General features: G+C 38.0%; 1 protein-coding gene across 5 annotated transcripts in view; it reads right to left on the bottom strand.

Moving 5' to 3' along the window:
* Positions 1-12,916, bottom strand: part of grm1a (glutamate receptor, metabotropic 1a) — a 34,825-nt gene that overhangs the window by 2,837 nt on the left and 19,072 nt on the right. For all 5 annotated transcript variants that reach the window (XM_055187077.2, XM_055187078.2, XM_055187079.2 and 2 more), the window contains exons 4-8: positions 10,001-10,236; positions 6,178-6,424; positions 4,312-4,483; positions 2,712-2,838; positions 234-1,176 (exon numbers count right to left, since the gene is read on the bottom strand). In XM_055187077.2, the coding sequence (XP_055043052.2) occupies positions 234-1,176; positions 2,712-2,838; positions 4,312-4,483; positions 6,178-6,424; positions 10,001-10,236 (1,725 nt within the window). The remainder of the gene's footprint in view (positions 1-233; positions 1,177-2,711; positions 2,839-4,311; positions 4,484-6,177; positions 6,425-10,000; positions 10,237-12,916) is intronic.

Here is a 12,916-nt window from a genome sequence, read left to right on the forward strand (position 1 = left end):
AGTTGTCCGGCTCTAACAAAACACTACGTACATACTTTGGTTCGCTGGAGGTAGAAAAAGGTGGGAGAGCTAGCGTAAGAGAAACAACTGTAATACACACACACACGCTAGAAAAAACACCCAGTGTGGTCCAACTTGTAGGTGTGCTACTGAGACAGACAGACTATTATTTGGTTTCATAGCCTGTATGTGCATTTATATCAGTGACTCGAAACCCAATAGGTAATACTCACTTGGTGCTGCCGGTTGCATTGGTGGCATTCTTCTTCCTGCGAAACATGTTCAGGATACTATTGCTCTGGCAGGGAGCGGCCTTTCCGTCACCCACGTGCATACGGACCACGTCGGAGGTTGTGAAGGCGCTGCGTACGTTACGCTCTGGCTTGGCGATGATGATGTACATCTTGGGGGTGAACATGCAGCCCAGAGCTACGGTGACGCTTAGGCTGACGGAGAAGGAGGTGGTGATGATTTTGTAGTTGGAGCCGAAGTAGATGGGCACGAAAGCTAGCCAGATAATGCAGGTGGTGTACATGGTAAAAGCGATGTACTTTGCTTCGTTGAAGTTGGCCGGCACATTGCGGGTCTTGAAGGCGTAGTAGGTACAGCTCATAATGAGCAGGCCATTGTATCCCAGCGGAGCCACCACGCCCATATTACTTGTGTAACAGATGAGGTAGACCTCCCTGATGCTGGGGTAACTCTTCACCGGCTCTGGGGGTTCCAGCACAATGATCGTGACCACCAAAGCCAACTGCAGACTTATAAGAATAAAGGCAATAACCACCTGGGCCCATGCGCTCATGAAACGGGGCTTGCGTGTGCAGATTTTCTTCTTGCTACCGGCCAGGATGCGGGCAATGCGGTTGGTCTTGGTAATGAGGGCGGAGTAGCACATGGCAGATGATAGGCCCACTAGGAGGCGCTGCAGGTAGCAGGAGATCACAGTGGGACGTGCAATGAGCGTGAAGGGGCAGATGTAGCCGAGGAAAATACCCGCCAGAATGATGTAGCACAGTTCGCGGCTGGAGGACTTCACCACGGGTGTGTCGCGGTACTGGATGAAGATGAAGGTGACGAAAAGCGTTACCAGGATGCCGAAGCAGGAGAAAACCACTGCGATGATGGACTCCACACTGCTCCACTCCAGGTATTTTAGTGGGAGAGGCTCGCATCCTAAAACATACAAACAAATACAGAGCTTCTGCTTTTTATATAATTAAACACGATTTGCATGACTTTCAACATTATAGCATTTTGATTTTCTGTATCTTTAGCCATTGCATCACAACTCAGGTTTTAAAGAAAATACCTGCATCCAACATCACAATCTGTGACAGTACACTACAAATTAAATCAAATATTAATGGGGACATATCATGAAAATCTAACTATTTCCATGTTTAATTGCTATAATTGAAATGATCAACTCAGTAACTTAGTTTTGGTAAACCATTCTCTGCAGGTAAAAAGGTTATTGACATTTGGCTCCCCTTGTGATGTCAGAAGAGGATAATACCGTCCCTTACTCTGCACTATCCAACCATGGCACTGATATTTAGTGCAGAAATCCCTGTCGCGCCACAAATCGTAGTGATTAACATTGGCTGCTAATGTATATTTTGCATTTTGAAGTAGAAGCTATCTGACTAGGTTTGCGCTATTTAATGTGCACTTCCGGTGTACGATACCTCCGAGTTTTCCTAGACGCGACTCAACGTGGCGCTGAGCTGCGCGTCTGGTATGTGTCAGTCGTAGCTGTGCGCCGTGGACAGGCGCCACTTGTTGGCGCCGGTGTGCGTATACTCATAGAAAACAATGTGTTCGATTTTTTTAGAACGGTGCAGCGTTGAGCTGTGCGTTAGGGGTGCGACCCCCTTGAGTCGTTTCTGGGCGCCGCGGACAGGCGCCACCTGTCGGTGCCAGTGTGCGTATACTCGTAGAAAACAATGTGTTCGATTTTTTAGAACAACGCGGCACTGCGCGTTCGGTGTGCTACCACCTTTAGAATGAGACGTTTTTATCTACATATACTGTGTGTATAAGCCCACAATAATGGGTATTGTAAATGTCTTACGTGATCCTAAAGATCAGGATCAGTTGAACCCCAAAACATCCAACCTTAAAAAGGTTGACTATAGGACAAGACATTCATTTAAAATGTAGTTTCATCACAAAGGTTGTTCCATATCATCATATGTTTTGTCTACTAGTATATATATTTCTTTCTAAACTTCACATGGCCCACATTTCATTTATGAATTTCTTTCTATACATTTAAGCTGACACGGGTTTCTCTGTCTCTCTCATTCACTATGACAGAGCTTTTCTCTATCTCAGATCAGTCTGCCTCTCCGGTAATCAGAATTCCCTGCTGCAGCTCAGGTTCCACGGTGAAACTGTTGAGTCTGACACACGGTTGCTGGATACTAATAGGATTCCAACTTCACCGTTATCCAGCTCCGCTCACTACTGCGAAAAGCTGTCAAAACAACGCACCACTCGCAGGCAAGAGAGTGAGAGAAAGTGGATGTGAAGGGCATAGAGAACAGAGCTGCAAGGAGATAAGGGTTGAATCTAAAGTGTAAACACTGCCATATACGGCAAATGTATTGTATAAAGTAGGAGATGTTCTCAATGGAATAGTGTTTAGGTGTTTAAATGAATGCAAATGTTTGTGGATAAGTGAAAGGTGAATGAAAGTTTCATACCTGCCAGTTCATCATCGGGCCACCAGCCCAGCTCACAAGCCCTGCAGGTGAACTCATCCTGAACGTATTCATTATCTTTACACGTAGTGCAGATCCAGCAGCAACTCACTTCACCTTTGCGGATCACCTACGAAGAGAAAATATCCCAAACTGTGGTGTTGACAACAGATACTTGATTTGTTTCAATAAAACAGAGAGCTTTAAAACTGCACACTAAAAATGCTGGGTTATTTTCAACCCAGCGTTGGGTCAAAAAGGGACGAGCCTAGTCGTTGGGTTAAATTTACCCAGAAAATGTTTATATTTGACCCAATAATGGGTTGAAACAACCCAGCATTTTGGGTTGAAACGATCCAGCATTACATACATAGGTTAAAGGGGTTATTGAAAATAACCCAGGATTTTTTAAAGTGTGCATTGTGTATTTTCTGCCTCAATTTTATCATTCAGATAGTTTTCACGAACGAGTACCTCTTACTAAACACACCTTTGATTGGTCACAGTAACCACCTATGTTTAACTGTAGTGTTTCTCAGGCAAAACAACATACTAATGGCAGTGGCCTAGCCAGAAATGTTCAAGTGGGTGGGCCTGGAATAAAATTGGGTGGGCAAAGCAACATATGTGACCCATGCTGTCCAAATGTGTTGGAATGCGCACATTCTAAGAGAGTAGGCTCTACATGGCGACTTTGATATTTATATATATAAATATATAAAACTCAATTCCGATCAAAATCGACATGTAGAGCCTACTCTCTTTTGCTCAAAATTAGAATGTGCGCATTCCAACACATTGGAATATATATATATATATATATATATATATATATATATATATATATATATATATATATATATATATATATATATATATATATATATATATATATATATATATATATATATATATATATATATATATATTTAAGCCCTCATCCAGCGATCCCAATGCTCTAATGATCTTTGTTTGTATGTTTTCTGAGAGGTGTACCTGAATGCTTAACCTAAGGGGCAAAGTTGCGCACATTTTTAAAACATGCAGAAATTAGAAATTAAAGTAAAGGACTTGCTGGATGTTAAAATAGTTATAAAGAGAGATAAAGTCCGGGACTTGATTTGATGTTTAAAGAGCGACAAGACTAGAAAACGACTTTCCTCGCATTCACTGACAGATCCGAAGTTTGGACACACACACAGCGAATGTTTGGTTAACTGTTGGGGGAAATATCTGATGTGTAATATTATATTAGATCCTTGCATTACAGTAGAAGCTGTCTGTCTTAATGTCAATCAAACAATATAAGAAAGAAAAAAGCGTGTGTGTAGCAAATCATTTAGTTTTACCAGTTATTTTAAGGTATGGATGCATTGATCTTGTTTTTGAAACTTCAAAAATGTCTCAAAGACTTCTATCAACTTCAAACAGGTGTAGCGCTGTAATTTCTTTGTCAGATTCCAAAACAATTATACATCGTTTTGAAGTTTTTCAAGTAGAGAATGTCAAAATAACACTCATAAAACTATATATAATACTATAGTGTTTAGTAAGATGTAGTATTGTTTATTTTGTTTAATAACTTTTGACAAACTGTACACACCTTGATTTGGCCCTTGGAACATGGTTCACTGCAGACCGACCGAACCATCTCCGTGCGGTTCGTCATGAGCTTATAATCGCTTATGCTCAGAAGACCTTCATGCCATGAACCCACATTAATGTAATCATAGCGGCCCTGTATGTCCACATACTGCAGATTCATAATATCATACCTTGGGGAGAGGGGAGAGAGAGAGAGAGAGAGAGAGAGAGAGAGAGAGAGAGAGAATTTTAACTTTTTAACATACAAATATGTATAAATATTACAACACCAAATTACAATAAGCATTAATGTGACTAATATAAACTCACACTCACACTGAAAAAGTAAAAAAAAACAAATCACCCTCAATAAGGCAACATAACGCCTCATTGCAACATCAAATATTTTCAAAAGTGACGAAATCGTCCACCAGCTTATAATAATTAAAATCAATCAAAATCCTTGATTGCACCATTTTTTAAAATAAAACATTATTATTTTGACTCAATTTTTTTTTTATTTTCAGTTCTTTCACATGCAGATTCATAATATCATACCTTGGAGAGAGAGAGAGAGAGAGAGAGAGAGAGAGAGAAAGAGAGAGAGAAAGAATGAAAGTCTGACATATTATAAACTCCGGCTCCAGCCAAACCTTTCAATAAATAGTTGTTTAAGGTGTGCCATAATGAACATCCCCACGTACACAGAAAGAGACTTTGACTGACGTGCACAATGACAAACCACAGTTTGTTTGTTTACATAGTATTTTGTAGTATGTTTACTTTACTACAGTTAAAGAACAGCATAAAAAGCAAAAATCTTAATGCCGTCAGACACATCTAACAGTTGTCCAGAAAACATAAAAAATAAAATTTTGCATAAATGGCTGGACAAGAAGAATCACAAACACATAAGTATTAATAAGTATAGACTATTTACTGTAACATAGTCAATGACACAACAAAGCAATTGATAACGTTCTGTTTGTGAATATTTAGTTAGCCACCATCTTGCTTGCATATCAGATAACAGTGAACAGATTCTTAACCAATCAGAGCATTCAGTGCACAACCACTGGGTGGTCAGTGGGTGTGACATGTGACCCTGGAACACAAAACCAGTCATAAGGGTCAATTTTTAGGAATAGGACAATGTTTGGCCGATATACAACTATTTGAAAACCTAGAATTTGAGGGTGCAAAAAATCTATATATTGAGAAAATCACATTTAAAGTTGTCTAAATGAAATGTATCATTTTGAATGTATTGTTATATCCCCGTGTAACTTATCCAGAACTTGTCCAGGGCGATGCATCAAATTTAGACTTTTAGACAAACACTTTTACCATGTTTACACATCCGAGCCTCCTAACATTCTCCACCTGGGATTCAAATCAACATCCTCCTGAGTACTTAGTCCACCTGCCCATCCTGATGACACTTTGTGGGCAGAATGCCACAAAGACACGAATGCACAGATGTACACAAGGCAATGGCAGCAGTTGGAGCTGTCATCCTCTCTCTGCGTCTAGCCAGGGTGACAACAGCTGACCGCATCAAAGTATTGGAGAGGAGAGGGCTGAAGCATCTCTTTGAGACAGGCAATCTGTTCCACTCCAATCCCATTACCATCTGATATGCACCTCCTTGCATGTGTTGGCCAGGGTACCAAACTTACCAGAGATGGTGCATGATCAGGAATTGTCTGTTTACTAATGTTTTTTACTGATCATTAAGGTTTCAAATTTGCATTAAACATTCGTTCATTTCCAAAAGGTTCACTTCAGTGTAATTGATTTTTGGAACGCCCTTTATGTCTGGAGCATGCCAGTGGTGCATTAAAATGTTCAATAAGTTTTTGAAGAAAGCAATAAGTCTGTTTACCTGCCAGGCGTGTCTCCGTTTTCATCAAAGTACACATCCTCCCCAGACACACCGCTGAAGGAAGTCTTAAGCAGATAGTCCAAAAGCTTACTGCCATCGATGGGGTCCATCGCCTCACACAGTCCAGGATGATTTGGGCACATGTCTTTGTGCATATCGTGAAGGCCGTGAGCCATTGCATAAATTGCATTGATCACGAAGCCCATCTTGCTGTCCTGGACGTAGTTATCTTTCAAGCTTTCATTCCCTGTCAGGGAAAGATGATTTTTAACCAGAAGTAAATTCAAAGATTACATATTTATTTGTTTTTCATATTGGTTTTTTTCTGGATTTTATATCAGCTTTGGGTGTATAGTAACAAAATCATAAATGTGTTACAAGATGTGTTAGATATAATACATTTTCCTTAAAGGCAATCAATGTGCTCTGTCTAACATCCAGCACACACATGCAGACATGGTTGATACCGTATTACACGGTGATCATTGTGTGTTTTCTTGCAATTGAAAATGCACCGTGTGCAACAAGCATCTAATGTGCTTTCACTGTCACCCTGCAAGAATAAAAGTGCTGGACTGATATCTCGCTTTGGCAGGCGTACTGTCTGACTTTGCTTGACTTTTACGCTAAATTAAGCCCTTTTACAGATACAGCTTATCAAAATGACTGGATTTTATGGTCGATATCTATATAATGCCATTCTAAGTGAATGAACAGGGTATAACAAAAATGCAAGAGCTATACTGCTACACAAAGTGTTTGAAGCTTAGAGATCAATGTTCATAATGATATTTCAAAAGTGATTGCATTTTATACAGGGTTTACAGCTTATTAAAGGATTAGTCAATTTTCTTAAAAAAAAATCCAGAAAATTTACTAACCACCATGTCATCCAAAATGCTGATGTCTGTCTTCGCTCAGTCGAGAAGAAATTATGTTTTTTGAGGAAAACATTCCAGGATTTTTCTAATTTTAATGGACTTTAATGGACCTCAACACTTAACAGTTTTTAAAATTGCAGTTTCAAAGGACTCTAAACGATTTCAAACGAGGCATAAGGGTCTTATCTATCAAAACAAAAAAATAAAAAATATGCACTTTTAAACCACAACTTCTCGTCTTCCTGCAGCTCTGTGACGCGCCTCACGTAATTGCGTAATGGCGTCGAAAGGTCACATGTTATATATATGAAACGCACATTTGCAGACTATTTTAAACAATAAACTGACACAAAGACACGAATTAGTATCATTCGACATACAACAACGTCAGAACGATTCTCTTTCTCCACACTTATAAACACAGATTCCATAATACGCCATGTTTTGTCTTTTGTCTAACACTGTCAGAAAAAAAGGTACAAAACTGTACCTTTTTTGTCGCTGGGGTGGTACCCCAAGGTACCCTTTTGTACCTTTAAAGGTATATAAACATAATACAATGTTGTACCTTTAGGGGTACATTTCTGTTCCTTAAGGATCTATTTTGTACCTTTAAAAGGTACAGCTAACTGCTTTGTACCCCTAAAATTTAACTGGTACAAAATTGTTCCTCACGGTAAACAATTGGTCCTTAGAGTATAATATTGTACCCCATAAGGTACAACATTTCAATGTGTTTTATACCCATAAAGGTACAAAAAGGTACCTTTTAGGGTACCACCCCAGTGACAGAAAAAGGAACAACTTTGTACCTTTTTTCTGACAGTGAATAAATACCTTAAAGGTTTGGCATTTCGTCTATTCTTCTCATATGTGACCCTGGACCACAAAATCATAAGTCACACAGGTATATTTGAAGAGTTTTGTTGCAACATTTTTGTCATAACATGTTTATTATTATGTTATCATGTTGTTATTTTGTTTTATGGTGCTACTTAGCTGTATTTTTTAAGTTATGAAGGTTTAAATCAAAACAAACCAACTGCAGTTCAATTGATATTAATTGGAATGCACAACCAAAACAAAACAAAACAAAACTCTTCATTTGTAGCAATAGCCAACAATGTATTGTATGGGTCAAAATAATAGATTTTTGTGCCAAAAATCATTAGGATATTAAGTAAAGATTATATTTTGTAAATTTCCTCCCGTAAATACATAAAAAAATTATATATCATTAGCAATGTGTGTTATTAAGGCCTTTTTTTGTGGACAACTTTAAAAGGCCATTTTCTCAATTTTTAAATAGTTGTATTGTCAACAAATATTGTCCTATCCTTACAAACCATACATCAATGGAAAGCTTTTTTTCTCAAAATCTCAATTTTAAAAAACAGACCCTTATGACTGGTTTTGTGGTCCAGAGTCACATATTTGGATTTAATCTAAACTGAGGGGACATTAAAGGCGGAGTCCACGATGTTTGAAAAACGCGTTTGAAAAGGAGACGGGCCGACCACCAAAACACACCCACAGCCAATCAAATCAAATCAAATGCTGGTTTGCGTATGTGTGGGGCGGGTCCATCAACAGAAGGTCCCGATTCTATTGGGGTAGGGGCGTGTTTGTTTAGGTGATTTCAAATATCAACATTGGCTTTCAAACATCATGGACTCCGCCTTTAAAAGCAATTACTGTACAATTGATTCCCTCTGGACATTACTTTTGGCCACAACAGTATATGCTGGGTAATAAAAATTAAACATTTGAGCATTGTTTAATTTAATCTTTAGACACATAATACTGTACACAAATGTACGCAGTGTTATTTCATACCCATTAAAAAAATTATTTCTAGGCTAACCCGGAAGTTAGCGAGATGCTAGTTCCCTCACTAAAAAAACATTTATTTTCCTAAAGACTTTTGGATTATTGCAAAAAAATAAGCTCTGTGTTTAACAAACGTTTATGACACTAACACGTTTTGTTTATCAATTTAGTCTTCACAAATGAACACAACTTTTGAAGTCAAAATTCAGGTTTTCATATTTCTAGTAAATGCATTTATACTCTGTATTCATCTATGAAGATTAACTTGTTGGACAAAACATGTAAGTGTCATAAACTTTTTGGTAAGGGAACCAGCATCCTGCTAACTTCCGGGTTAGCTTACAAAAATATGTCACCCTTGCGACACTCTGTTGCCTCGGTAAACTAGATTGCAGGTGGTTTGTAAATAAGATACAACCCTGAGTATTATACACGCCAAGTTGACTTTTAGTGTGCGTGCATGTAAAACCACTTTTAACTGTACATTAATGATTTTTAATGGACCTCTTCACACCTCAGAATATCTCTGCCAATCAAAGAAACCAAACACAATCCAACCCATTGTGCTGTCTGTTGCCATAGTAAAGTTCTTTAACAGTGCAGGTATTATAACATTATAACATCAGCTTATCAACTTTCTCTTACCAGCATGAGGGTCTTAAAGAACAATAACAGAGCATAAACTATAGCTCTTACCACTGGCACAATACAATTCATACCCACAAATACAGTTAATTGCACATACAGGTAATTACGGTTAATATCTATATTCAAATCTATTATCATATTTTAAGATCTGTCAGTGCAGGTTATTTTCAGTTGAGACAGCTCAAACATGTGTGTTAGTTTAGAACTAGGCTTAAAGGCGGGGTGCATGATCTCTGAAAGCAAATGTTGATATTTGAAATCACCTAAACAAACACGCCCCTACCCAATAGAATCTGGACCTTCTTATGATAGACCCGCCACACATACGCAACCCAGGCAACGATGTTGGTTAATAGACACGCCCCTTACTGCTGATTGGCTACAAGTGTGTTTTGGTACTTTGCCCGACTCCCTTTTCCAATTGACTACCATTATTGCTCAGAATGAATTTGGTTTTTGCCTACCTGTGCAGATCTTCTGGTAGTTATGGTTCTCCTGAGGATGACCAGGAATGCGACACTGGAATCGGTACTGCCAAAACTCGGCAAACCAGGGGTTCCTCGTGTTAGTGTCCAAACGCAGCTTCAAAAAGTAGTCATTAAATGAATGCACTTCCTCGGTTTGTAGCTTCATTGTGATCCCACCATCTGCTTCCTGTTCATAACCGTCGACCACCTCATCACGATCTGCCCAGCCATCACTTCAGACAAAGCATAAGAAAACATAACATGTCAGATAAAGTACTTGTTAAGTTATTTATAAACACTGCTTTCAGTTTGCATTGTGGGTAAAACCTAGGAAATTCATCTTCACTTAAATCAGCAGTGGGCGCTGAGGCATTTAAATGTTGAGTTGTTGTGATATTGCATTTAGAGACATTTTCTCAATGAGGCTTACAAATGTAGTCCATCTCATTTAAATGAGATTTATTAGACGTTCAGTGGGAAGCAAAAGTCTGAGACTGCAGAGAAAACCTGGGAGTCTAATTTAAATCTGAAAAAGACTATTTCACCAATCAAATGAGTTAAAATGTGGCCACAGCGCCCTTAGCTGAATTCCACTGAATTTGGTTAAGCCTCCCAAGGTCTCTAGTGCTCAATACTTGCCTAACTTTCCTCCTCTGCACTATGTGCTATCATAGAGGGAATTAGACAAAATTACCTTTAGAGGCTTTGACCTAAAATACATCTCTCTAAAGAGCTTTGCACCCCTACAGCAGAGCAGAAAATGACAGAGATTAGATACAGCGCAGCTACAGAGTGTTTTATTACTTTCATAAATAATGAATGAGCTAAAGCTCAGGTAGAACGGTGCTGCTGCGATACGCAGACGGGCCACTGTCCTGAGGATAGAAAAAAGGCAAGACAGAGCTGTAATGAGACTTTTTTGGTTTGATCAAAGCAAAATCCTTCCTTAATTCTTGGTTTTGATTAATCTGAACATGTTAGATTTTCCACACACTTTCCTTTTTGTTATTTCTTCTTTTCCTATGAATCTTTTCGCCTTAAAGGGATAGTTCACCTAAAATGGAAATTCTGTCATCATTTACTCACCCTCATGTTGTTACAAACCTGTATACATTTCTTTGTTCTGATGAACACAAAGGAAGATATTTTGAGAAATATTTGTAACCAAACCATTCATGGACCCCATTTACTTCCATAGTAGGAAAAAGAATACTATAGAAGTAGAGCTGTGATGATGCATCGCTTTCCCATTAAAAAGACCTGTCTGAAATCGATTCTGAATCACAAGACTCCGATTCTGAGTTTTATGGGCATCTTATGCGTGTACTACGGGTCTTTGATCAGTAGGAAGTCTTACCAATCATTACGAGTCAAGTCGTTGCAGTACAATCATTCAAAATATTCCTTATAAAAATACCTGAAACTATTTAAAGAACAGCGATGTAAATATTCTTATAGACATTTCTTGGAACAGGGTTTGTAATGGTTCTTTTTCTGTGGCACAAATTGAGTTTCTGCACGAGAGCGCCCTCTGCCTTTTGGATGTGGCGGCATTTCACCGTAATTCATAAAAATGTATTCACTCAGAAAACATTAGTGATGCACCGATGTATCGGCCGCCGATATTTATCGGCCGATTTTAATGAATTTGAAACCATCGGCATATCGGCAATAGCACGAGAAAGGCCGATACCGATTGTTTATTAATTACCTGCATAAAGAAATCCATTATATGTTAAAAATTAGTTAATGTTGTTAATAAAATAAATGCTGAATAGCAAAAACAACCTTTGAAGGTTGTCATGCTGTCTTATTATATTTGTTTTAGCTTAATTTGTGCCTCTCTTCTTAGGTTGGTCAGTTGAATGTTAATAACATCCAATCCATGTTCAGTAAAAATAATTTGATGCAGAAATAAAATAGCAAATAGACCAACTGTACAGTATTGTATACAAGTTTTTAATATCGGTATCGGCATCGGTATCGGCCAGAAGTTGTCTGTTTAAATCGGTATCGGCCCAAAAAATCCTATCGGTGCATCTCTAGAAAACATGAATTTGCATGATTAATCGTCCCAGCCTTATATGGAACTAAATGGGGTCCACAAATGCTTTGGTTACAAACATTTCTCAAAATATCTTCCTTTGTGTTCATCAGAACAAAGACATTTATAAAGGTTTGTAACAACAAGCGTTAGTAAATCATTTTTGGGTGAACTATCCCTTAAATATAGAGTTTCTCTATTTCATCACCCAGGCATATGTGTTTTTTTAAACTTGTATGTCTCGTTTTCTTCTGTACAGCACAGAAGTAGAAGTTTTGTTGTTGCTTTTTTACATGCAATAACAAGTAATTGGGACTGAATTTTTTAAATTTCAAAATAACACAATTGCAACATAAATGCATCACAAACAGTTTTTTAAATCAATATGATAGCTTTAGGCTTAAAGGGGACATTTCACAAGACTTTTTAAGATGTCAAATACATATTTAGTGTCCCCAGAGTATATATGTGAAGTTCTAACTCAAAATACACCACAGATAATCTATAATATTATGTTAAAAAATTGACTATTCCTTTAAATTAGTGTGTAATTATTATTCAAATGAACCAGAACAGAGCAGAGCTCAACATTATTATTCATGACCCTTTCAAATAAGGCAATAACACACCGTTATAATCTAAGGGCAAATCCTAGAGTTGTAAATGGACATGTTTCTGGATAATTTTTGCACTTAAAAAAGCAACATACCTGCTATGTAGATATCAGAAAACAATTTAACATATTATTTCAATGCATTCTATGGCACCTTTAAGTGGTTACTCAACGATTATCCTCTGCTCCTTTGACCACTAAATCAGTGAGTTGAACCAAAACCAATCATTTTAGACCGATTCACCTGCTACAATGA

This window comes from Misgurnus anguillicaudatus, chromosome 18 (genome assembly GCF_027580225.2).
Source record: "Misgurnus anguillicaudatus chromosome 18, ASM2758022v2, whole genome shotgun sequence".
Taxonomy (NCBI): domain Eukaryota; kingdom Metazoa; phylum Chordata; class Actinopteri; order Cypriniformes; family Cobitidae; genus Misgurnus; species Misgurnus anguillicaudatus.